A 23967-nucleotide genomic window follows, 5' to 3' on the forward strand; every position below is an offset into this window, starting at 1 on the left:
TTGGGCATGCATCTTGTGCTGCTTTAAACATGTTAATGTATTATACATGGTTGTAGGCTTTACTGAAGAAGTGTGTTGTACCAGCAAACTCAAAGAACCATGCATAATAGTAACAGCTGTTCATGCATTCTAATTCAAAGCAGTGGCCTTTCATTGAAAATCTCCATCTTTCTTCATTTCCGCAATTACGGACTTGCCAGAGCGTTTGGCCTAGAGATCCAAGAGTCTGAAGGAGCAACCATGCTTGTTTTCTCTCCTAACCAGCTTTAACGCTGGCTATTCAGATTGCTCCATAATTACATGCATTTGTCTCGTCCTGTCTACTGTTGTTGCTTCTCAGAGCACTGCATGTTTTGAACAAAGTGCTTCTGTTCCAACTCTCACCTCTAGCCAGGTTGTTCTTAGAAAAGCCATCCTTTACCGGCATGAAGCAGGCTCTCTTGGGTAACTCAAAAGATGAACTTTGTGCAGGGAAGTAATTTATGATGAAATTGGCCAGGATCTGCTCGGGGGCTGTGTTTTCTAGCCATGTTTTCTCAACATTTATGTGTCCCTTATTAGCCTAACTTCTCAAAGAGGTCAATTTCTTCAGGAGGCAATGTTTAATTATGTCTCGAAAATGTGTATTTGTTCTATTGATTCCAGATATTCCTTCGCTTCAGAAATTCTGCTTGCTTGTTAATTGTTTCAGACTCGTATCTTTAATGTAATTTAAAATATGCTAAATTCTCAATGATGGGAAAGTTATGAGAGTGGTTGGTCTACATTGATATCATTTAAGAATATAGCAAATCAATAGTTCACATCTGCTTTGACTCAGGTTTGACTTCCTTGTGTAGCCCAGATTAAGCCTTTAATAGACACCAGTGGGATTATGTTTTGAAATTTTTTGAAAAAGTATATTTTACCTTACCTTACCTTTCAGTAGCAACAGAATTGCACTTCATTCACTGAGATGGAGAGCGAGCTTATTGATGTGAGATGTTTCCTGGTGGTGGGTTACATGTTGAGTACCTTTGTACTATTGATGTACGGCTCTGTTAGACCCCTTTGTGAGATCTCTTTGATGTCAGAATCTCTTACAGGAGGGAATTAGCTGTCATGTCAGTAATGTCGGTCCGGTTAATAATCTTTTAAATTGTTCATAAATGCTTTGATTCCTCTCAGGGCCTAAGGACGCCTTTGTAAAAACTTTTTTTTTTAAATTCTACAAAGACTTTAACCTTTAGGCATTTATGACATGATAGTAATGATTTGATGATTTTTGTTTTTGTTGTGTAATGATTCAGAGAAACTTTAATGATCAGGGTTACTTGTGAAGCAAGAAACAATACATGAGTATTTTCACCAACAATTATAGACATAAGCTGGTCTCTCACATCATCTGGTGTACACTCTCCTTTACCCCCTCGCGCAACGGTAAGGGTAAAACTTGGGTGCCAAAGGTAATCTAACCTGGGAGACGAGGCGATAATAGCCTCAGTGGCAGAGTGCTTGTTTGTAATAAGAAAGTGGATGAAGAGTCAAAGGTGAAAAATGAGTGTGATATTGAAGGAGGGAGAGGAAGCTGTAAAAGGAGGTTTGTGTTTATCTGTGATTATTAGTGAATCTCAGACTTAGAAATGAAAGGTTCTGAGACCCAGGCAGAGAGTAATAGAGGAAGCAAATGGTGGATTTCTATCAGGCAGGTAAGCGCTCTGTAAGCTTTGTTTACAATTTATGACACAGGATGCAGTCTGTGACTCGAAATACAGTTATATATTATTGTAAAGTTATATCATGATACCATTTAGCTGGTCACTTACACATCCAGAGATTTCGAGCCAGTCATTTTGTTACACCATTAATGGAGCTCAGTTGAAGGCAGAACATCATCTCTTCATTGGAATCCATTTTGGTGTACAGTTGACCTGGGCTTTGCAAAAATACAGATCATTATAGCCAAAACATGCATACTATAAAAATAGACTTAGAAAACCACACTGAGCAGCTTGTCACAATTAGTTTGATTAATCTTTTGAGCACTTGATGTCTCATGAATTTATTACATTTAAAACAAAAATTCACGCAGTTGTACTCATTATGCTTATTAAAAAAAATCTCAAGTTTATTAATAAAAGTAAGGATTTATTTGATAGCTTCGCCGTACTCAAGACACACTGCATTAGACCACTCAAAAGTGGTGCCAATCTATCTGGCGTTAAGAAGAATAGACAACATGCCTTTCATGTAAAGAATACAGATGGTGTATTTTAGTTGCTGGGGACAGAGGGACTCAGCTGCCTCAGACCATGACTGCCACAACATCAACACAAAACTGTTAAAACAACATCTTTAAATGTGAGGGCCATGGCCGTCACTGTTCTTCGGAGTTCAGCACGGCTGGGGTTTGGCACCGAGTCGTCCGCAGCTGTTAGACTCCAGACTTCCAATGATGGTGTCAGATGAGCTGTGGTAACTTAACCTGGCATTCCTTCACAGCCTGGGAACTACAACATGAAGATAGTGTTTCCCTAATACATTAAACTTCAGTTTCTCAAATCCATTTTGGTTTTTAAAATTTAGTTTCAAGATGTATGAATACCATTTAATAATGATTATACTGTAGATATACAGAGTTATTTCAGTAGCTTCACATTATTCCAACGAATGGCAAAATAATTGAAAAACAAATTTCCTTTTAAATTATTGTCAAGCTAATAAATTAATCTGTCTTAACATGCACTTAACTCATTCACCACTACATGATGCTGTGTCCAGAAAGTTTGAAGAGAAATTTTTCTGCGAGGTGCAATTATGCTACTTAAATTAATAACCTAACATATACTGCCTTACTTTAAAGTATCTTAGAGGAGGTTTAAATTTAGTCTGTTTACGTTAAATCATGTTTATGTTAAATAATGTTATGTTATATGTAACATAAACATAAATATGTAATAGTTTAAGCTGTAACTATAGCTCAACGCTGTTTCACAGAAAATACTTCCAACCTTTGTTGAAATATTCTCAACCTGGAGCTGAATGGCAGTAATGGTAAAAGAGGGCTTCCCACTAGATGTGATTGTTGTGTCATTCAGTCTGGTCCCTTCTTACATGCTGGGTCAGAGGAATCAAAAGTGAGTAACGTCTGACTATCTGCCGTGCACACTATTAGCTCAAATCCCTTGTTTACCTGGGGTATTATAGGTAAAATGGAGATTATTATCCTTTCCTGGGGAAAGGATCCAAAATTACTGTGATTAGGACACATAATCCAGTATCACAAGGGAGTAACCACAATGGTTATTCCACGATATTCCGCCTGACATTTAGCTCAACCAGATCTCTGATTGGCACTTGATTAGCAACTAATCCATCTCATTATCTCCTTCAGTGAAATTAGTTGAATAGAAAATGGTGTTGTAAATCAGAGGTGGATTTGTGGCGGGGCTTTGATAAGTGTACAGCTCTGCAAGTATTGGGAGGAGAGAGGAAATATGTTGTTGCCATGGATACAATAGCAAAATAGGTGAGAGGCAATATATGGCTAAAAAGTTTCAAGAATGTGTTTTGGTTTTGTGTAAAACATCAAGCCTCAGTACAGTATTTATGGGACAGTATTTGTGATTTGATTCCTATTCCCCAACCTGTCTGTATGACGAGTTGCCTTGCCCACAAAGGTAGCCATATAGGTTAAAGTTTAGGTCTACCTTGTTATAGACGACAATTCCCTTTTGGTAGATTAGGGACTGATATTCATACTCCTTTCATATCCTGCCAGGTAAAATCCAGCTCACCCCCTCTTCTTCTTGCCCACCCTGTGCTGCCTCCTCTGGCTCCAGTCCTGAACCTAACCCTCTGAGGAGTGGAAAATAATTAGGAGAGAAAATTGCTGCTGACACTATTTCTGAAAAGCAGGGTATTGTAATGAGAGCAGAGCAGGTATTCATTGTGTCTGAGGGAGCGATTGAAAGCCCTTGGTTTTCAGGCTGCTTTGGAGAAGCCCGGGGAGAGTAAGCAGAGCTTTGCCGAGTCTCTCATTCATGTGGGAACTGAGCCTTGAGAGGACAAGGCAGAGGTGCCTTCAACAATGGCAGGAGCCAAGGTTACATCTGAGTAACTAATTCAAACTGCTCTAGACTGAGACGCACACACACACACACACACACACACACACACTTATCGTCTTTGTCTCTCTCAATATGTCTGTCCCTCTGTCTCTTGCTCTCCCCTTTGTTCCATTATGTGTTCAGAGGGATACTGTCCAGCCTCCGCTCAGAGTTATCTTCATTAGCTGTGTGGACTTGCTGGAGTGGCTGCTCTGGGAAGTTTTTCTGAGCAAGGCACTCAGAGAAGATGAATAAATGTTTTGTCCCACATAGGCCCAGCCTAAAGCAGTTGCAGTCTGCACGGAGAGATAGATGAGGTATTAACTGTTATATTTTTCAGCAGGGGCTGAGGAAGCCCAGTAGTGGGTTTGACAGAAGCAGATGCTGCCGCCTGAATATTAAGCCTGTTAAATGAAATGTCCTCTGTGAGGAAATCTTAATGGGAGTTGAAATATAACACTTCTCACCTCAGATTGTGCATCACATAGATGAGCACATGTTCATCAAAGGACTTCACATGTGTATCAGTCTGAAAGCAGGGAGAAGAGAGAAAGAAGCTGTTTTGATGGTGTTTTAGTGCTATGATGCAGGTGCATCATCAGCATGATGATTTAACATTTGAATGTAATTATGGCATTTAAGTACAATAAAATAGGGACCTAGGCTTAATGACTTTAAGGAGTCCTTTTAAGATGACTCAAACACGCAGGTTTACTGATGATGACAAAGCTTCATTAGACACATGGAGCTGACTTCTATTTTGGTTAAAGCGTGGAGCTGCTATATGGGGGTTCACTTGATATATAAATTTACATATGCATATTATCTGAAGTAGCAAGAACACTTATAAATAAAAGTACCCTTTAAGAAAATCAATGTATTCTATGGTTTTCAATGCCACAATGTTTCATTCTGAACAACCGGGGAGTAAAGAGATGTGTCCTCCTTTCTGAAGTGAATGTACATGGCGTTTTTGGTTAATGAGAATCTGAGACTGTAATGTTGCAGGCATACATAATGCTGAAATCTGCTGGGAATAATGCTGAAATCCAACTTAAATGAGAAAATAAATTGATGGTCAAATTGCATGTGGGTCATATCTCCACTTATGGGAACTCAGATCTGCTTTTAGTTGCCTAAGTAATGGACACAAAAAGTATTCACAATCAAGTTTGGCTTGCCTCACACAGAATATGCTCTGCAATTGAATTTGAGATTACAAAGTGCATTTTGAAACCTATCTCTGTCTCCGTGCTTCCTTTCCCCTCTCTTTATGTCTTTCTCAGACACACAGACAATAAACACATCTATTACCCACAATGCACCTCTTAAATTCCACCGGTAAAGAAGGTAAATTAAATCTGTAGCTCTACCATCCAAGATTCTGGCCAGCAGCCATATCAGTTCAGCATCTCTTCCTCTGTTTCCAGGCACTGTGAACATATTTGCAGGCTTTTAGGGGCTCTATGCCTCTAGATGCACAGTGACACACTCAGTATCATCAGAAAAAGTAGCTTATGCAACATGGTGGACAGGGAGAGCAGTAAAATGGAAGCTGAAGCTATTATCTACAATCTTTTTCTTCATCTACTGAGATGAAGCACAGGACCCTATTTTGCTGGCGGGGTTCCTAAGGTGCTTATAGGTAAGAGATCAACCATGCTCGCTGGTGATGAGTGGAAGTGTCTGTGGAGAATGTGCTCCTCTGGGAACACTGTAAACTAGAGAAGGGCAGTATTACTTTTTCCTAACCTAGCTGGTTTTATATGACCATAAAAAGATGATAGTTTACTCCTGTTGCAGGGAGGCATTGATGATATTTTCCTGCCTGCTTTCAAGTTGTAGAAACTTATTTTTTCATTATGAAAAGAACAAGCTTTTGTTAATGCATCATACTCATATCTTATCTCCTTTATAATTGGTGCACCTTAACACCAGCTTTGTTGGGGGAAAAAGAAAAAAAAACTCTTCCCTCTTGTGGATGTTCACCCTTTCAAGCACAGGTCCTCTATCACAGGTAGTTAAGAGCTTGAGGTTTCAACTTAGTATCTTAGCTGCTGCTAGAAATGCACTTCTCTGGACAGACATCTCTGATGTTATTCCTGGGATCTGTTGGAGCCATTTTCCCAGTTTGGGGGTCACGGCCCTGAGTGCTCCAATTACCATTGATACCAATGTTACCGTTACTTTCCACATCTTTTCAACTACTTTAGCCATCAGTCATTTTGAGCTCCTCATGTTCTTTATTTGTGATGTTTCTGTTACTTGGAATTGCTAAAACTATCCTTAAAGCCTTCTTTTACAGTTTGTTTGTTTGTAGACCAACATAACGATTGGTTGGTTTGCTATCACCAGTTTATCAGTCTGGTGCAAGACGGATGTGTGTGTATATATGTGTATATACAGTATATATATATCTATCTATATATAGATAGATATACATAGAGTGTTTGTGTGTGTGTATGAATTAAAAACCAATTCAAAAATGCTTTTGAGCTTTCAGTTTAATCTTTTACACTTAGCAATTCATGTTTAAGAGCTGTTGAGAAGCAATTGTGATGCAAATAAGCCTTTTTGATGGTCATGGACAGTCTTGCGAGCACAGGGGATCTTATAAAAAAAAGCCAAATCTACAGCCGGCACTACATCTGCTCTGTGTTGTGTTAAGTAGCTTTCATTGTCACCACAGCAATCTCTCCACATATCCACATCACTGTCAGACTCGTGTTACTTTTTTGAAACGCTATCAGGATTCTTCTCTGTCAACTGCTTGTCCCTCAGTCCATTAAAGATGATTGATAGAGTTAGAAAATCTTCCGCCCAGCTGTTGTCTTTGACTCATCCCTGAGAAGGAGCTCAAAAAAGAACCATCCCTCATCAAAAGACATTTTGTCTTTGTTGACGACATAAAGAAATAAAACATTTTTTAAGATTGTGTATAACTCTTTTTTTCTTACCTTTGCTTTGAACATGAATTATTGTTGTGTTACAGATGAAGATACTAATTGGATGGATGTTTTGTATTTATTCAGAACATCATAGGGATATATGAATATTGTGCACACTATCTGAACTATTTTAGTTCTTTGAGTTGAAGCCAGCTTTAGAGGCTTGTCCCCCACATTGGTCAGTTCTCAACCAAGAAAATACAAAGAAAAAAAAAGAGACGTCTGTTTGTCCAAGTGCTTCTGTTCCTCTTCCTGGCTCTGTTATCCTCTAATGCTTTGTGAGGATTTTTACAGGACAACTCGAGGAGGATTTTATGATGTTTCAGTGTGATTGATAACATGCTCTTGGAGGGATGTCAGGCTTTCAGAGACAGATAATGTGGATTTCTATCTCTCTGCCTTCTTGGGTAAGAAGTGCCATCAATCAAGTGTATCATGCCCTTAACCTGGTAAAATTAAAACCTTAGAGGGGGGTGGGAGCTCAGGGTCTCTATAGAACCAGGACACACGCATCAACGAGGAACACGACAGAATCAGAACACAGATCCAAACCGTAAAAGACTCACCACCGGGAGCAAGACAAAAAATACAGTTAATGATCTTACTCTACATTGCTGTTGACAGATGAGAGGGATTACAGGAAGAACAGTCTCATTTTCACTATGTGTGGAGGCGTTATTAGATCCTAGCCTAGCTAATTTCATTCCTAAGCTTGTCAATATTTACCAGCAACAAGCACAGCACACTACAGCAGACTCAGCCTCCCTACAACGAGGAAAACTAGAGCAAGGAAGGCGATTTTTAAACCTAAAGATTCTGTTACCAGAATTAGCTGGCAAATCTTCAACTGGTTCTTGCTTGTTCCTTTTCACACGATAAAGAACCCAAACTGCTAATTAACCCAGCTTGTTTGAGATATGTAGTTGTGCCTACTTTTGCATTTTCCTCCTCAGGTAGACCTTACCGTGTTTTGTGTGTGTTTCAGTTGATGGCTGCATACACAAAGCAGCAGGTTCCTGTCTGTATGAAGAGTGTCATTCACTGAATGGCTGTGACACCGGCAAAGCCAAGATCACCTGCGGCTATGATCTCCCAGCAAAATGTGAGTATCAGTAATTAATATAATTTTTTGATTGCTCTATGACGTGTGCACAAGTGCCTTACAGGAATGTTTTCTAAGCAGCCATTAAGGGATTCATTACCTGATGGTTAAGATTTATTGGTAAACATTGTCATATTGTACTATGAAGTATTATTTGTTACTATGTTTTTTTTTGTTTGTTTGTTTGATAAAATAGACAATTATTCTCAAACTTAACTCTCATGGACCAGCTGGCAGACCAGTGGCAGCGTCAGTGACTTTAAAAAAAAAAAATCTGGTGCCATAGGGCTGCATGACTTGTGAGGATGCTCTGAAATTTAGGGTCTTAATCCAACACATTGACACACATGCACAAATATGCATCACCCACGCTTTGACATTTTTTTGAAAGTTGAAGAGAATCTAAGCTCAAAGAATGAAAATATAAAGTTGATAAACCTCCCTATGGAAAAAGACCACTGAATATGAAATTCAACACAATACAACACACAATTGACAGCTTATCACACATTGCAGCCTCACATGCAAAGATCAGAATCTCATAATGCTGCCAGGAATTCAAACAACCTTGTTTTATTCCATATATGTCATTACAAAAGGGAATCTGAGTATTTATGCCTTCAGCACCAAATGCATTACACTTGATAGATTTAATAGGTAATTATGTAGCTTCCAAAGAACAGCTTCTTAACAAAATAATGCATCTTATGTTGTTGTTTTAAATATTTTGTCCTTGTCCAGGGACTTTTTTTCTTACTGTTTATAGCTGGTTACTGGTTCGAGAGTCTCGCATCTATTTCTCTTGGAGAATTTTGAATGACTCCCCCCATGTCTTCATGGCCAATATGTATCCCACCCTTTCACGATGGCTCTTGAGAGATGCTGAAGTTCAAAAAGTGCTGCAGCAAATGGTCAGATCATAATGCATTTGTGGGCTTTATTTTTCTTTGTGTTGAAGTAATAGTTTTGTTTTATTAATGTATCCATTTTTCAAATTAGGAATTGGTGTGTTTTAAAGTCAAGATTTTACAAATTAAGGTAACCCACTGAAAATTGTTGGGATTCCTGTGGTGGTCAATGGGAAAACTGTGGCATAGAGACTGCTCTGTCGTTGCACTTGTTCAGAACTCTATGATAATGCGTGAGAAATCTTTACTTTTTGCATTATTTCTGTGTGGTTTGGTCAATATGATCACATCAGGGAATTATGTTTTTAATGTACTCAATCCCACATCTTCTTTCTTCCAGCTTCCTCTGTGGAAGATCATTGCACATGTCAATCTAGGCAAATGCACTGCACAGACGTCTTTAAGTTACTGACACTTTTTGTCAGGTGATGCTGTGGTTAAAACGATTTTTATCGGCGTAAAGTGACTATCTGGAAACGCTTTAGATGACAGTAAGTTGACAGTCTTTTGTGTCATTTTCCGGTATGTTTAGTCATCTAAAAAAAAAAAGAAAAATTTATGAACGAGAGCAGCTTTCTTGGAATTCATTTGTATTAATTTAAACTTTACTGATTTACAAAAAAATTCAAAAAGATGCAATTTATGAGTTTATGCATGTCTAGTGAGCAACTGTTTTTTCCCAGAATTGTTATACAACTGAACTGCATGTACAACTTGAGCAAATAATGCTTGGTTTTCCAGCGTGCTATATGTACTTAAGATGGAATTTGACTTGTCTAGACAAGTATGTGTACGTGGTCAAATATGGTGTATAAAAGGACCGATCTTGGCATCAGTGGGTTTACCAGACTCTTGATAACCCCTGTGGTTGAAAGATGCTGCACCCTATTTGGCCAAATAGTGAGACTTGGTCTCTGACTCTGTTTGATGATCATTGCTGACTATTGCTGGTTGTTCATTCTAGTTTAATTTATTATTCTGTCATAAATTCCTTAAATCTTAGAAGACTTATTGTCGTCTTTACTTTCTCGCCGTAGAGCAAACAGTTTTTTCCTCCACGCTGGTCACCAGTGACCCGGGGCCACTGTGAACAGTACAAAACAGTTGGATTCTTTGGTGAGGGTGAAGATGTTTTGGTCATCATTTATAGATAAAATAAAAGCATTTTTGAAATAATGAAGAGCTGATATTTGTGGTATGATGAATATGATTGGTACTTGTTATATTGTTAGACAGTATAATCTCATCTGATACACATTAAAAGAGCTATTAGTTGCTTAATTTGATTGATTTTTCATCCCTGATTTATTCAGATAACAGACCACATAACTCTTATTGTCATGACATAAATGATAAGAAATCGTGCTGCGTTTCCTTTTTGAATTTTTTTTCTTCCTGTCCACTATTTCTTGGGCACAATGTCCTGAATTAATGACCTGTATGCTGGTCCATTTCTTTGCTTTTTAAAAATCTCAATTATTATTTTTTTTTTCTATCATTGTCGCCGTTACTTTATTTTAAACTTTATTCACAAGGTTCTTTTCTTGCAAACTCGAATTAGAAAACATAAAGAAATGTCACTTGGTGTAATTCGGTCGAGACAAATGTCCCAGCAGTCCTAACCTAACCCTGAAGGATTTCTGCGAGACAGCCAAAAGAAGACATTGAGGCTCACATGAAATTAGGTTGTGTTAATACGTTATGTCGTAAAGATGTCAAACAAATGGAGCAGATAAACTGTGAGTCAGTCCTGTGGGCAGCCAGTTCAAGTGTGTTCAGCTCCAAAGCAGGGTGCTCCGTGACAATTTAATAACCTCCAGTGTCACCTGGGAGCAATCATACTGCCTTTAGGTACTGCTGTCGTTATTATCCCAGAACAAAACATCTTTCTATGCAGATCATTTCTTATCGATTCCATTTTTTTTTTCCAGGAACAGGTTGTATTTGAAGGAGCTTTTCGGTATAAAACATATCTTTACTCTCGGCTGGTATCATCTTCCAACTGTCATCTTCAGCTTTATCACATTTTTCTTTGAAAATGTCAGCCACTTGCATTATCTTTATAAATGCTGTCATCCTTAAGGTCTACCCACTGTTTGCAGTCTTTTAAACTCTCATTTTTGTTTCTGACATGTTTGTTCCACCTACATACTTAATATTAAGCTGACATGATGGAAAACAACTATTCATTGCATGGAAATTTCCGATGCCTTGCATCTGTCCACCCCCTCACCACTGAACAGTAATATACAAGTAAATATACAAGACAACAGCTTCCACATTTCTAAACTTGCCTTAATTCTTCCATGTGACATGCAGACATCACAAGATGAGATTAGAACCCTGCTGTGAATTACAGTGATTTTGCATTGTGTATGAGATTAATTGAGAGTTAATAACTTGTTAATTTCATTCTGTTTTATTTTTTATATTAATTATATATTATAATTATATCGTTCTTAATGAATTAATTAAGAATTATACATACACAATTTACATTTTATTTGAATTCTTGTATGATAAAATTGGTAAGTACAGCGAGTAGATTGATCATTATTTGTATTTAAGTGAGAAAAAATATGTAAAGGAAAACGTAAAAGTTGTGCTATTGTTTTTATTAACCATAGATTCCATCTCTTAAGCTCCAGCAGTGATTGGTGTGTAGAAACAGTGGTCTGATTTTCCTTCCTTTTTTTCATCTGTTCAGAACTCCATAGTTACAACTGATACAGCGATCAAACAAATGAAATCTTGTGACGAGTGGAATTACAATAAATTTGCAATAAATAAAGTGGACTTTTTGTGGTTACAACAAGCAATTAAATTATTTCAGTTCTTTCAGGTACTCTTAGTATAGCTTTATAAATATATGTTGCACTGCAAACAACTTAAAGGATGTACCTAATTCTTTCCTTTATTAAATGAAATTCATATGTATCAGCATGTCAATACATGCTTTCATTTTTGTTTAAAGCAAAATGCATTCTGCTGACTTTTTTTTTTTTTTACTCTTCCAAGAGTGAGAGGAACAACGACAGATGGAGTGCTTACTATTTACTTAGTATTTTCATTGCAGACATTCTCCTCAGAGAAGACATTATGCTGCTGTCTTGGGGGAGATTGTGCTCCTCTTTGGGAAAACCCTCACTGGAATCCATTCCGCTGCATATACCTGGGGGAAAAAGGAAGTCTAAAACTATAATAATTCAGAACAAACTGAAAACCAGTTTCCTTTTAATCAATGTTTAGGCTTACCCTTGTACTACTTTATTCATCATCTTTTGACTTTCCAACAATACGTGGAAAGAAGCCACCATGCTATGAACTCAGATATTTCTCCTGGTGTTATCGGGAGATATCACCCACTATGCGATTATATATCATTTTGTAAGAAATAGAGAAATTACAATTCAAACTGATACTCACCATAACTGGAAAAGCAATATAAGACCTCATTGTATTCTGGAAAACTACTCACTTTACTTACTTTGCACGGGGAGGGAAGCAAGTGGTCTGAAATCAGAGTTGTCATTGTTTGGAAATTTGATGTTCTAAGGCAGTGGAAAATGACCCGGCTAACACACCTCATCATTTTTTTTTTTTCCCTTCAAGACAAGAAAATTACTCTCCATTACATCTCACTAAGCAGTTTAGGCTGTGAATCCCAGCAGCAAATGAGCCTTTCCTTTAAGAAGACTATGCACATGTGGGGCTTATTATTATGGAGCTGGCCTAGTATTATTAATCAATGACAGTTATTATCCACCTACCATAGCAAAAAGACTCAAAGAGTAAAGATAAAAAAAAAAAAAACTGATTTACCAAGCTGGCAAGGAAATTGTCAATTTATCCTCTTGTTAGATAAGTTACACATTTCTTCATGGATTACCGGTCAAATTAAAATACAATGTCAAGTGTGACAAGTTAAATCACTTAATTATGATTGTGTATGTACAGTATGTGCACAGTTGCTCCATTATTTACATTCACATTTAAGTTTATAGTCCCTTTTCCGGCAGACTGCAGCTTATTTAAGCTGCTCTATAGAACTTTTACTGTGGTACTGTGGTGGTTTTGCTTCTGGTAGATGATAGCCAGTACTCCACAGTAGCAGCTTTATCATTTACATCTGATGAAGAGATAAATGAGCTGATTGAATGGCTGAGATGTAGATATTGTCTAATACAATGTCTTTGCTTGTTCAAGTGCTTTATTGTAGAGCTCAAAATATATTTCATATGGTATTTATTTTTTTCTTGTGTTATAGGCATTGTTTTCTTTTTCATTTTTGTTTGTTCTCTTTTTGTTTCAATCAGGTGTTATAAAAGGTGGCTACAAAACATGTTCATATAATTAAAGAAACAAAAGACTTACCGGAACCCTTGAAGGAATATATCGCGTAGTTTTCATACAAACATACAGTTTTTTAGATACTATAGTTGAAACTATTACCCAAGTACAGCTTTGATCTTATGCTCTGTGTTTATGTTTCTTTTTTCCTTTTTTTTTTTTTTTTTTTACCTTTGCATGAACTATCACCGTTAAATAGCTTAAACTGTAAAAAGAGACTAGCTTAGATATGATCAAGACTTAGCTGGAGCGTGCATGTTATCTAACAGGATTTTTTTAAACCAGTGATCCACCACTACGTCATTGAATACTGGGATTTGTTTTTGTTTTGAAGAAATCTTCCAGAAAATGTGTTTTTTGCTGAGGGGGTAGGATGTTCCCTGGCCAGCACCTCGGTTCTTAAAATGCTTGAATTTGTTCGCTACACCTCACAAAGTCTGAACCTGAAGCGGTGAGTGAAACTGTTTCAAATGTCTGTACTGTGTTGGCATTAGATGTACAAACACATTTTAGCTCATCATGGCAGCTGATGGCAGCTAACTGTACTTTATGGTAATTGTTCATGGAGCAACTGAAAATATCCATTTGTTGCTTCTATAGCGGCTCAGAAACACTGAGTTACTAAAATATAAGCATAGGTTGCATGTTGCTCACTTTCATATTCTGGATCCGATTCGAACATGTACGGCTGGATTTTAGGAGTTGGCATGTTTTTTTCCTTTGTTTACAAATTGTAGCTTCCTGACTGGAATGACCAAAGATAGAGTGCGCTCACAGGTCACCGACATCCTTGTCAACAAAGCTAATCTAGATGTGCCAAAGATTTAGAATTAAATGACTGAAAATAATCATACTGTGTCCACTTTAAACGTAAATAGTTTGGTTTCTCTCAAGGATATTGTTAATTCTTAAATGTCTTGTGCGAAGTTCCTTGGAAGTTCCCTGACTTTGATTATGTTTTGATTTGACATAAATTTATTTAAACCAAACTGAAAATGATAAATGATCTGTTCACTCTATCTGTTCGATTATGACTTATACATAGACTAAGGGGCTGTTATCTAAATGTGTGTCACATCTGATTGTGAAGTTGTGGCTGAACTACCCAATAGAAATGACTGAATCCCATCGTTATTATGCTGGTCCATAGGCCCACACTAATAACGTTTAGCAAAGACCTTGTGGGTTAATCTGCACTTGCACATTTCAGACCTTGCTGTCAGAGTAGACCTAGAAGGTATTTAGAGTTCATACTGGAGTTCTGCGTGAGAAAGTTAATGCTCCAAAGAGACTCTTAGATAGAGGTTGGGCATTTTCACTCCCCAGTTTCATCTAAAATTAGTTTTATTCTCCTCCCTTCGGCTACTTTAGAGTGACAGTTTGAGATGTTTGTACTGTTTATTGTTTGCTTCTCTCCCTCCACCCTTTATTCTTTGAGCTCTAAGTAAATGCTTTTAATAATGAATCTTACTTGGATACCATCAGTGGTGTGAGTATTTTGTTTCATCTCGCTGCTGTCACAACAGTGGCCTTTCTCCATTATATTCTTGTGTCCTGAGTGTCAACAATACAAGAATTGGCCATACTTTCTCATGAATGGAACATATACGTGCTGTATGAATGTGGTTTCCCTCTGATTTCTTATCTGTTATTTTGTGAATTCTCCAGAGAAATTGCTGTCATTGGCTTTCATAAGGAGCTGCTGTTCACTCTAACTTGTCAGTTGTAAGGTTTTAGATTCCAGCCTTTGGTGTATTGCCTTTCCCCATTCCAATCTGATAGTGTGCAGCCACAAACTAATCAATTGAGCATGCAGAGGCTGGTAGACCTTTGGGTTACTCTCTTATCTAAAACAGGATGCTAACCTCAGTTTTTAGCTAACTGAGCTAGCATTCAGTCTCTACAGTGACTTCTTGACAGTCCTCTGACAAGCACTCCAGCTTCACAAGAGCGAAGCACAACTTGTCAATTTTTTTTTTCTTGCTGGAAGCCTGCGGATATTGATAATAAATATATTGTAGAGTATTTTCGAAAAAACTAAACCAAGTTTTTAATAGGTTGGAGCTTTGTGGCTGACGCGTGTTCCAGGATCCAAAAAAAAGGATAACTTATCTTCCACCGAAGTCACGTTTTGTGTTTTTTATTTTAAAACAAATAAAACAACATAAATGAATACAAACGAAAATATGCCTCCTAAACTTTTACAAATCTAAATCTAAGGCTCCACAGACCACGCACGGTAACGGCATGGTCAGAAAACCGTGAGGCACCAACCTTCCACCTGCCGTGTCAATCTAATAATGCCTACTGTCCCAGGCACCTCGCGCTGAGTTCTAAAGTGATTAAAGATCTACTATGTAACTTCCTGTAATTATTCTAAATCCACATTTGACCTTGTACATATGATTTTAACCTAAATTATTAATTGTATCAATCATGAAATCAAATAAACATCAAATATCTTATCAATATGAAATTATAATAAGAAATATTGTTTTCACATAATATGGGGCAAATTCAAAACTAGGTATAAAATAGGCATCTGGCGCATATATATACACATATAGTGATCTAATAATTAAGTACTTAGCATCAGAAGTCTTTTCATATGAGTTTACACAGTAGTATTGATAGCAGTGAAGCTTCAATGGTCTGTACAACAGGCCCACAGGCCAGCTAGTTTTTCATTTCTGTATATCCTTCAGATTGATTTGCTGAAACAGTCATGTGCTAAAGAATACACTTTTTTTTTAGTTTGACCAAGACAAAATTAAGGTTTTCTGTGTCATCAGTGAATTTGGTTTAGTAATGGCAAATTTTGACTTTAGGAATAAGTGACATCAGGCTTTATATCATCAGATTTACCAGGTTCTTTTGCATAATTTTATTGAGCATAAACCCGTTTAATATTTATTTTTACTCTTGGATTAAATGAACAAGCACAGAACCAGTTTTTTCTTTCTTTTTCTTTTTTAAATACGTAATTGTTTTTTTTTTCACACACCTTTATTAATAAATTGTACCATTAAGTGATATCTTGTACATCTGACAAAGATATAAAACTCTACACATATGAACTATATGACCTAGATGCATCCATAAAACACCCTGAGGTCCAGCACGGTTGTTGTGTGATTAAAAATGTCAAAGTTTTGTTTCAGCATCAGATTTGGGCAAGCTCCATTGTATTTTGTAGGGTAATAGTTATGCAAAATACCTTTGGGAGACAGTCCCCATTTCAGTTCAGCTCCTTTATCAACTGCTCCCTTTCAGTAAGAAGTAGGAGTCTCTGGTGTTTACTGTAACTGCACCTGTGCTAATAATACTAATCATCTGCTTGTGATAAATCTTTCTCCCTGATAGGGTGTGAGGAATCTTTCCCATGACCTAGTTAATCTGGGAGACCACGCCGTCTGTTCTGTCTCTTTCCACTCAACAAACACATATAAATCACAGCAAAGTACCCACTATTAGTAAGTGACACACAGCTCATTCTGATTAAATTACGCCCAAGAACATTATCAGTCTGATGAGCTTGTTTATCAAAGTAGTCTCTGCCCCATCGCATACAGCGTGGCTGACATTTTCAGATGGCCATGGGACAGCCCACAATTTGTTAATTTGGGTACAATTTAAGCTCCACAGAGAAAAATGATCTCTCTTCTTTTTGGTGGCATCTATTGTCATATATTTTATCCCAGTCCACAAAGGGATTCTAATATTTCAAAGCTAAAACAGGGAGAAATCTACGCAAAAACAGTTTGTAGGTAATTTCAGTGTGGTTAGCCTAACCCTTTGTTCAGATGTCTGAACAGTGTACACTTTCTCTCAAGAACTGATCAAATATACACAGCGTGAGTGTTAAAAGAAATTTCTTTTTATTTTGGGGTCAAAACTTAAGCGAAATAAATCCTTTTTGTAAAATAAATAAATGGGGCTTAGATGAACCCCACCATGGTCCCAACCATACACACAGTGCCAAGTCAATATCTCTACTGCTCTCCTTTAAGCACTCACATCATAAATGTCACTTCATCTCTTCATGCCCACTCCATTCATCAGACAGGGTCTTCAACAGATTTTCTCACATAGTCTGGATTCTTGAAAGGTTTTTGTCTTGTACTTCAGTCATACCTATGTTAGAATATAAAGGTTTTCATAAAAGTTAACTTTCAAATCAAGATTTGCACAAAAGAAAGTGTCACACCTTGCTGTAAGGAAGACATTTTAATGAGAGACCAGCAACTTTTTTTCCCTTCCTTCTTTTTTTATCATTATTTATCCGATTAAAAAATATCCCTCTTCTTCCCACTATTTAGTTTCTCGTTGGCCGCAGTTGCAAGGAACAGACCAAACTTAATATCTCTACTCCTGTCTAAAAGCCTAAGCATTTTTCTATGTCCCTCTCTTTTCAGATATTTGTGCTTCCTTTGTTGGCTGGCCTGTCAGTCTTCCAGGCCTCTTGAGGACTGGAGTAATTTGGTAATTTTGCCTAAATGGTGATACTGTAATTATGTGGCATCAGCTGCCTAGCTGTCAGTGAGACGGCCAACGGTCATTCATCACCAGGAAACTAGGTGGGGGTTGGGGAGTTTGGGGGGGTGGATCACAACTGATGGTGAAAATGCTTGCAGAAAGAAAGCATGGTGGTCTCTCCCCCAAAATGGCTGAAAATAAGAGGTGAGAGGCCTTTGGAGTAATGGGGTGCTGGAGCATTTACAGCCTGTGTGGTTTATTGGTTGTTTCACGGAGACGGGGGGACATCAAGGCGTGCCTGAGCTGCAGAATTGACAGTGACGCATCAGGGGGACTTGTGATGTGGGACCACTGGAAGGTCAGGTTTGAAGTTGAATGTGGCAGCAGCTCTAATGCAGTCCTGCCTTCCCATCTCACACAGCTCCCATCTATACATAAGTAAGCCTGGTTTAATGAAAGCCGTTGTTATAAAGGGCTCGTCACCCAGTGCTGGCACATTTACACACTGAGAGGCCTGACTTCTGAAGTGTTGGGGCAGCCAAAGTATGTCTTTTCTTCTGGTTGTTTTTAAATTTCATGTTGAATATATTTTTATATTATAGCAGCAGTACTAATTCTAGTTAGATATTGTGAAATTAGAAAAAAAGTTTTGCTAATTTTGTCTTTAATTTTAAATACACTGTTCTCAAATTATAAAACCAATCTAAATCAGATTTATGTAACTAATTAAAGTCATTTTCAAACATGAACAGAGAATATTTTCTGTAGAGTGTACGGACAGTTCAATCTTGGAATTGGCAATTGCTGTGTTTTGTTAACAGCACAAGCATACCAGATCAGTCTCTTTGATAACTATTTGTGTTGATGTTTTTACCACATGTATTTCCATATATCAACAGTATCATAAAGTGAGCAGAAAGCAACAGAAAGAAAAAAAAAATGAGTAGAAAGCAGCAACTGTTGTTAGAAGATACACTTGGTCAAAGTAAATACTAATGAAGACAAAGTGATGCATACGCACATCGTGTCACTTGACGACCTTTGAGAGGTATTATTAGGGAGCTGGGAGAAAAGTCTTTGCAAGAAGTCTGAGGCGAATACTTCAGATATTTGTGTTCTTACATGTCACCTCTCTGGGACATCTGCGGAAATTATCAGCGCTACATTTCAGGGCTACAGAGCATGTTTGAAAATGGCTTCAGTAAAAAATACTTGTAGCCAATAGCTGATGTCGATACCAACACAGTTTATCACATTGAAATCAATATTGTTACAAAGAACAGCGTACTCACAAACTTTGGATGCGGTTATGTTGGTCAGTGCCTGAAAACAAGATTCAAGGTGAAAAGTTTTCTCCTTAGCCTGACCCCCCACCCATATTTAGCGGTTTCTGTTCGCGTTTATGCTCTATTTTAAAAAGCTGCAGTGTTAAACTGGGAGTCATGCTTCCTTGTACCGTTACTTAGACCAAAACCAAACACTACCACTTATTCCTCAGGAACAACAGTTCACAGTTTATGCCTATCACATGCATGTTTCTGCTGGTGACAATGTTGTTGTCTTGAGAAGAAAAGTTTTAATCTGATGGCTTTGTTTACCTCTCATCCCAGGCTAAGGATAAAAACTAATTAAGAACAGGGAGTAGGAGACTCCTGTAGTGCCATTTTCACAGCTAATTATGCATGAATACAGCCTGCCTAAATAGTTGCTGCCTAGTCTTTGATGTTCTTTTTACTAAATTGCTATGGTTACTTCCGCTCATTAGGCTTTTAAGATTGTAAACGCTGACAGGTTTTGTCTTTTTTTTTCTCCTTAAACATCCCTGAAACTGTTTGCTGAGGATGCTGGGGGATTGGAGACATTGGCTGGGCTATGCAGTTGTGTGTGTTGTATGCATATCCCTGGATGAGCTGCCATTCATGGGTTTAATGCCACAGATTTAGAACTGTGCCGCAATCCTTAAAAACCATTAACCTTCCCATAAAAACACACATGGCTCACTATAAAGCCTAATGGGGAGCAGGGCCAATCTGCAGGGTCCTATGTGTTCTTTTAGGAGCACCACTTCAAAGAAATGCGGAAATGAGACTCCATAAAAAGAAAATGTTTTTCTTTTTGGTAACATTGTGGTATTGATGGAGTGTCTACTGTGATCTAAGTCTTGTCTCAATCGATATGTTCCAAGGCAATTGAAGTATGGATACCTTTGCACCTGTGTATAGATTTTATACAGAGAGGTTGTTTGATTTTGTGTTCATGGGAATTCCGTTTTCCACCCTTAAATGACAAAACAACACAGGGAAAAATAGTTGAAACATGATGGCATGACTGAATCTTGGAAATCAGTACTTTCACAAATTAGATTGAAATTGTGAAATAAAGGCTTTTTAATCACAGTTAACAACAGACCAGGGAAAACTTTAAACACAGGCAAAATTGCTTCTGGGCCTGCAGTAATTTAACATGTTAGTGGGTACATTAAAGATTTATTTTGTAACAATTTTCCTCTGACTATAGACTGCTGTAAACCAGAACATGTTTGCTCAGAAGTCTTTATGACATATGGAGGCCTGAGGTGCTTGTGATCTTGCCGTCACACTGCTTTGTTTCCTGAGTTGTTTTAAAGGCATTGCAAGGTGAGAAATGGCTTTGTGGCATGTAGTTTTATGGTGATCACCTTGAGTCGTTGCTCTGGCCAGGAGACCAGTGAGTGTAATGGATCTGTTGGGAGCTCTGAGTATGGATTTATGAAAGTGCAGGGCTGGAGGAAAGGATCAGTCACCACAGACCAGACACACCAATTAATAATGTCAGAGTGGCTATCCAAGGTGACAGTGTTTTAACAAAACAATACACACCATTTCTGGCAGTTGTTACTTACCTCAAGGAAACTTTCCGTCCAAACGTAACATGTTGATATTTTTTTTTAATTGGAAAAACACTGCTGCTACTAGAGCATTGAGTAAGAAGTATTCTACGTAAGTTTGCATTGTACTTTCCAGAAAATGGCACATACAGCCATACACACATACACGCACATTTCAGCATGTGACAAAGAACGTGACTGTGCACCAAAGGGGACCAGGACATGTTGGTAAAGGTCCCCTCCATGCGCATGGTGTTTAGTTTGGCAGGGCAAGCAGGGGAGCGTCCGGATCAAGTTTCCCCCTCCTGCTGTCTAATTATTGACCCATCTGGTATTGTCTTTTCAATTGTTTCAATTATGATGGCACTGGTGTTGCTCAGCACCCTGGCGTCAAGGCATGCATAATTCATGTGTAACACCCTGGACTCCACTCAGGGCTGTGGGTTTGAGCTGAATGTCAATACTGCCTCATGCCCCCAATAGAGCAAAGGGTTGTCTGTATTGACAGCAAGCCAGATAAGAAGAGCAGAACCAAGTGCTGCCAAAGACAGTGCAGTGATACTATCATAGAGCACGTAAGTGACAAGATTTTTTTCGTATGTGGGTGTGTGTTTGAGAGAGAGAGAGATCGAGATCGACAAGTAAGCTGTCTTCACAGCTTGTGTTTGCTGTCACCCAATATGTGGCCTCATTATTGTCACCCCCAGACCTTTGAATCAATAGTGTTCAATTACTCATGAACCACAGACACAGCATTGTTTACTAGGAAATCAGAGCCAGCCAAGGGTTAACTCTCTCATCAGGGCTTTGACCAAGGTAGAGCACAGTGGCAGAGAAAGGCTAAAAGTTAATCAAGAGGAAAAAGGTTCAGGGGGTGTTACTGTTCATAAAGAGATGTGAAGATGAAAAAGAGAAAGGGGTCATATTTTTTGGCACCTTGCTATAATGGAGGTGCTTTAGGGGGGTCAGTGCATGACATCTGTAAAATGTGTCATTACTAGATGCCAATAGCAATTGTTTACCAACAGATTGAAGCTCAGCAGATGATCAAAGGGGTCTCATATTGTTTGCAGTAGCAGACTTATCCATCACTGTCTTTTGACAAGACACTTTTTGACGAAGGAGATGTAGGAAAGATTCATGTTTATTCATGCTGGATGAGCGCTCAAGAGTGCCAACACCATCTGTGCTGCTTTTAAAACATTATTTAACAGCTTAGAGTTTTAAGGATGTTATTTTTTCCCAGTTGATTCACAGATTTCTTCGCATATCAATTTTTCATTTCCATCATTATGGTCTTGAAAGTCTCACTGATTCAGTACTTGTGTTCATTCAGTATTCATACAGTGACCCCTCACAACAACGCGCCTTCAATTGCAGAGGTGCTCTCATGCACACTGGCCTACTGGCCTTCAGCTCTGTTTCTAGTCCCACTGCAGTAACCCTGGATGTGCTCAGAATAAGCTGTCAGAGCCATAACTTCATCTCATTCTGAAAATGCATGTCTGATGACCTCAGCCTGCAAAAGCTAAATGATGCCTCTGCCTATGGGGGAAAATTCCTTTCTGGGAATATTAACCTCCTGCACCTAATTCAAGACCATTTGTGATTTTCCTGCTGCGGTGACATCAACCGACATCAGCACCAATGACACTTAAAATGATAAAAATTTAAATTTATTCATCCTATGCTAAACATCAAATATATTTATTGTAAAAACCAAAAAAAATGGACCTTGTGTTTATCCACTTCTGTGCTTTTGCCTCACAATAGTGGGGGCGCAGTTTACCCGTTTGCCCCTGTGCGAGTGCTTCCTCTGGCATGTCAGAATCCTTCTTTACCCTTAACTTAATTTCTCTGCCTGCGCCGAAACTTAATTTATGGTTTCTCATTAGATAAACGTAAAACCTATAAAAAGCTCTGTAAGTGACCGTCATGTTTGTTAGTATTTGTAAAAGTAAATGGAGTCCACATCGGTCTCCAGTTGAATCCCACAAAAAGCTACTTGGTGACAGGATTTCTGTGCTGCTGTGCAGAGTTCCTTGTGTGCTTCAAATGATGCCAGCTGAAAACAAAAGTTACTGGATTTAACACTGTTTCAGTACACGTAAATGAGGAGCTTGGGAATGCGGTACAGCAATCTTGTACGATCAATTCATTTTATAGAAGAAGCACTACTATGGAGAAGATGGTGTGTAAAACTACTGAACCGTTTGAGCCTATACACTTACTGGCAGGGCTATGAAAATGAGAAAACATTATATGGCTACACAGACCGAATATAGGTTTTTGCATCAGCTTTATGAGCAAACCTGGTACAATTACAGCATATTATAGTTTACATTTTATTACACAAACATAATGGATTTGAGCAAAGCATTATGCAGCAAAAGTAAATATGGCATTCCAAGCAGAAGTTTCTTAGTTCTTCCAGTCAGCATTGCTTTGACATGTACACTATAGTGAGCATGGCTACAACACAGGCTATAAAGATTTGCTATGAAAGCATAAACTTAACATATACTTAACTTCTAAACTCTTAACTTACTGAGACTGCATACAAAGAGAAAGGGCTCACTGAGTTCAACATTAGACTGGTGTGTTCTGTACTTTATTGTCTGACAAAAAAAACAAAAACTCATTAATCTCATGACATTCAGCAGTTTTATTTAAAAAAAAGTCAACTTTGATCTGTGTTCATTCTAGCTTTTTTGTTTTTAAAAAAAGCCTGAAAATATACACGATAGAAAATGCAATAATGCATTTATCTTCTTTTTGCTGTGGGGAAATATAGCTCGATCTTTAACTTTGTTTTTATTGATGTATGGAAATTATATATGTGAAAATTGAACATCCTTCAGTTTATACTTTGTCTCAAAAGGTTTGCCATGATTTGAAGCAACCTGTTGTATGAATGTTAAAGAAAGGCTTACTTTTGTATTTCCTTGTTTCTGAAAAAAAAAATTCTGTGATAATTGGTCTTCCTTAGTCAGGTTTTGTTTTTTACACACACTTTACTCAGTGACACTGCATGGACTTCACTCAAATTAATAAAATGACAGTGAAACATCCTGTCTGTGACGGAAGCTTTTGAGTCGATCCTCCAGTGTAGGCTCTGATAAGCTTTACCTCACTCATTACTCATGACAGCACCGTAGAAAAGCAGAAATGGATAAAATATGGAAACAAGACAACCATTTCTCAAACTACTGTGCTAACTCTAGTAGAA

General features: G+C 37.9%; 1 protein-coding gene across 2 annotated transcripts in view; it reads left to right on the plus strand.

Annotated features, from left to right (window-relative positions):
• Positions 1–23967, plus strand: part of macrod2 (mono-ADP ribosylhydrolase 2) — a 432443-nt gene that overhangs the window by 175475 nt on the left and 233001 nt on the right. For both annotated transcript variants that reach the window (XM_075476803.1, XM_075476812.1), the window contains exon 5: positions 8022–8138. In XM_075476803.1, coding sequence (XP_075332918.1) covers positions 8022–8138 — 117 coding nt within the window. The remainder of the gene's footprint in view (positions 1–8021; positions 8139–23967) is intronic.

Source organism: Odontesthes bonariensis, chromosome 2, assembly GCF_027942865.1.
Source record: "Odontesthes bonariensis isolate fOdoBon6 chromosome 2, fOdoBon6.hap1, whole genome shotgun sequence".
NCBI classification, from domain to species: domain Eukaryota; kingdom Metazoa; phylum Chordata; class Actinopteri; order Atheriniformes; family Atherinopsidae; genus Odontesthes; species Odontesthes bonariensis.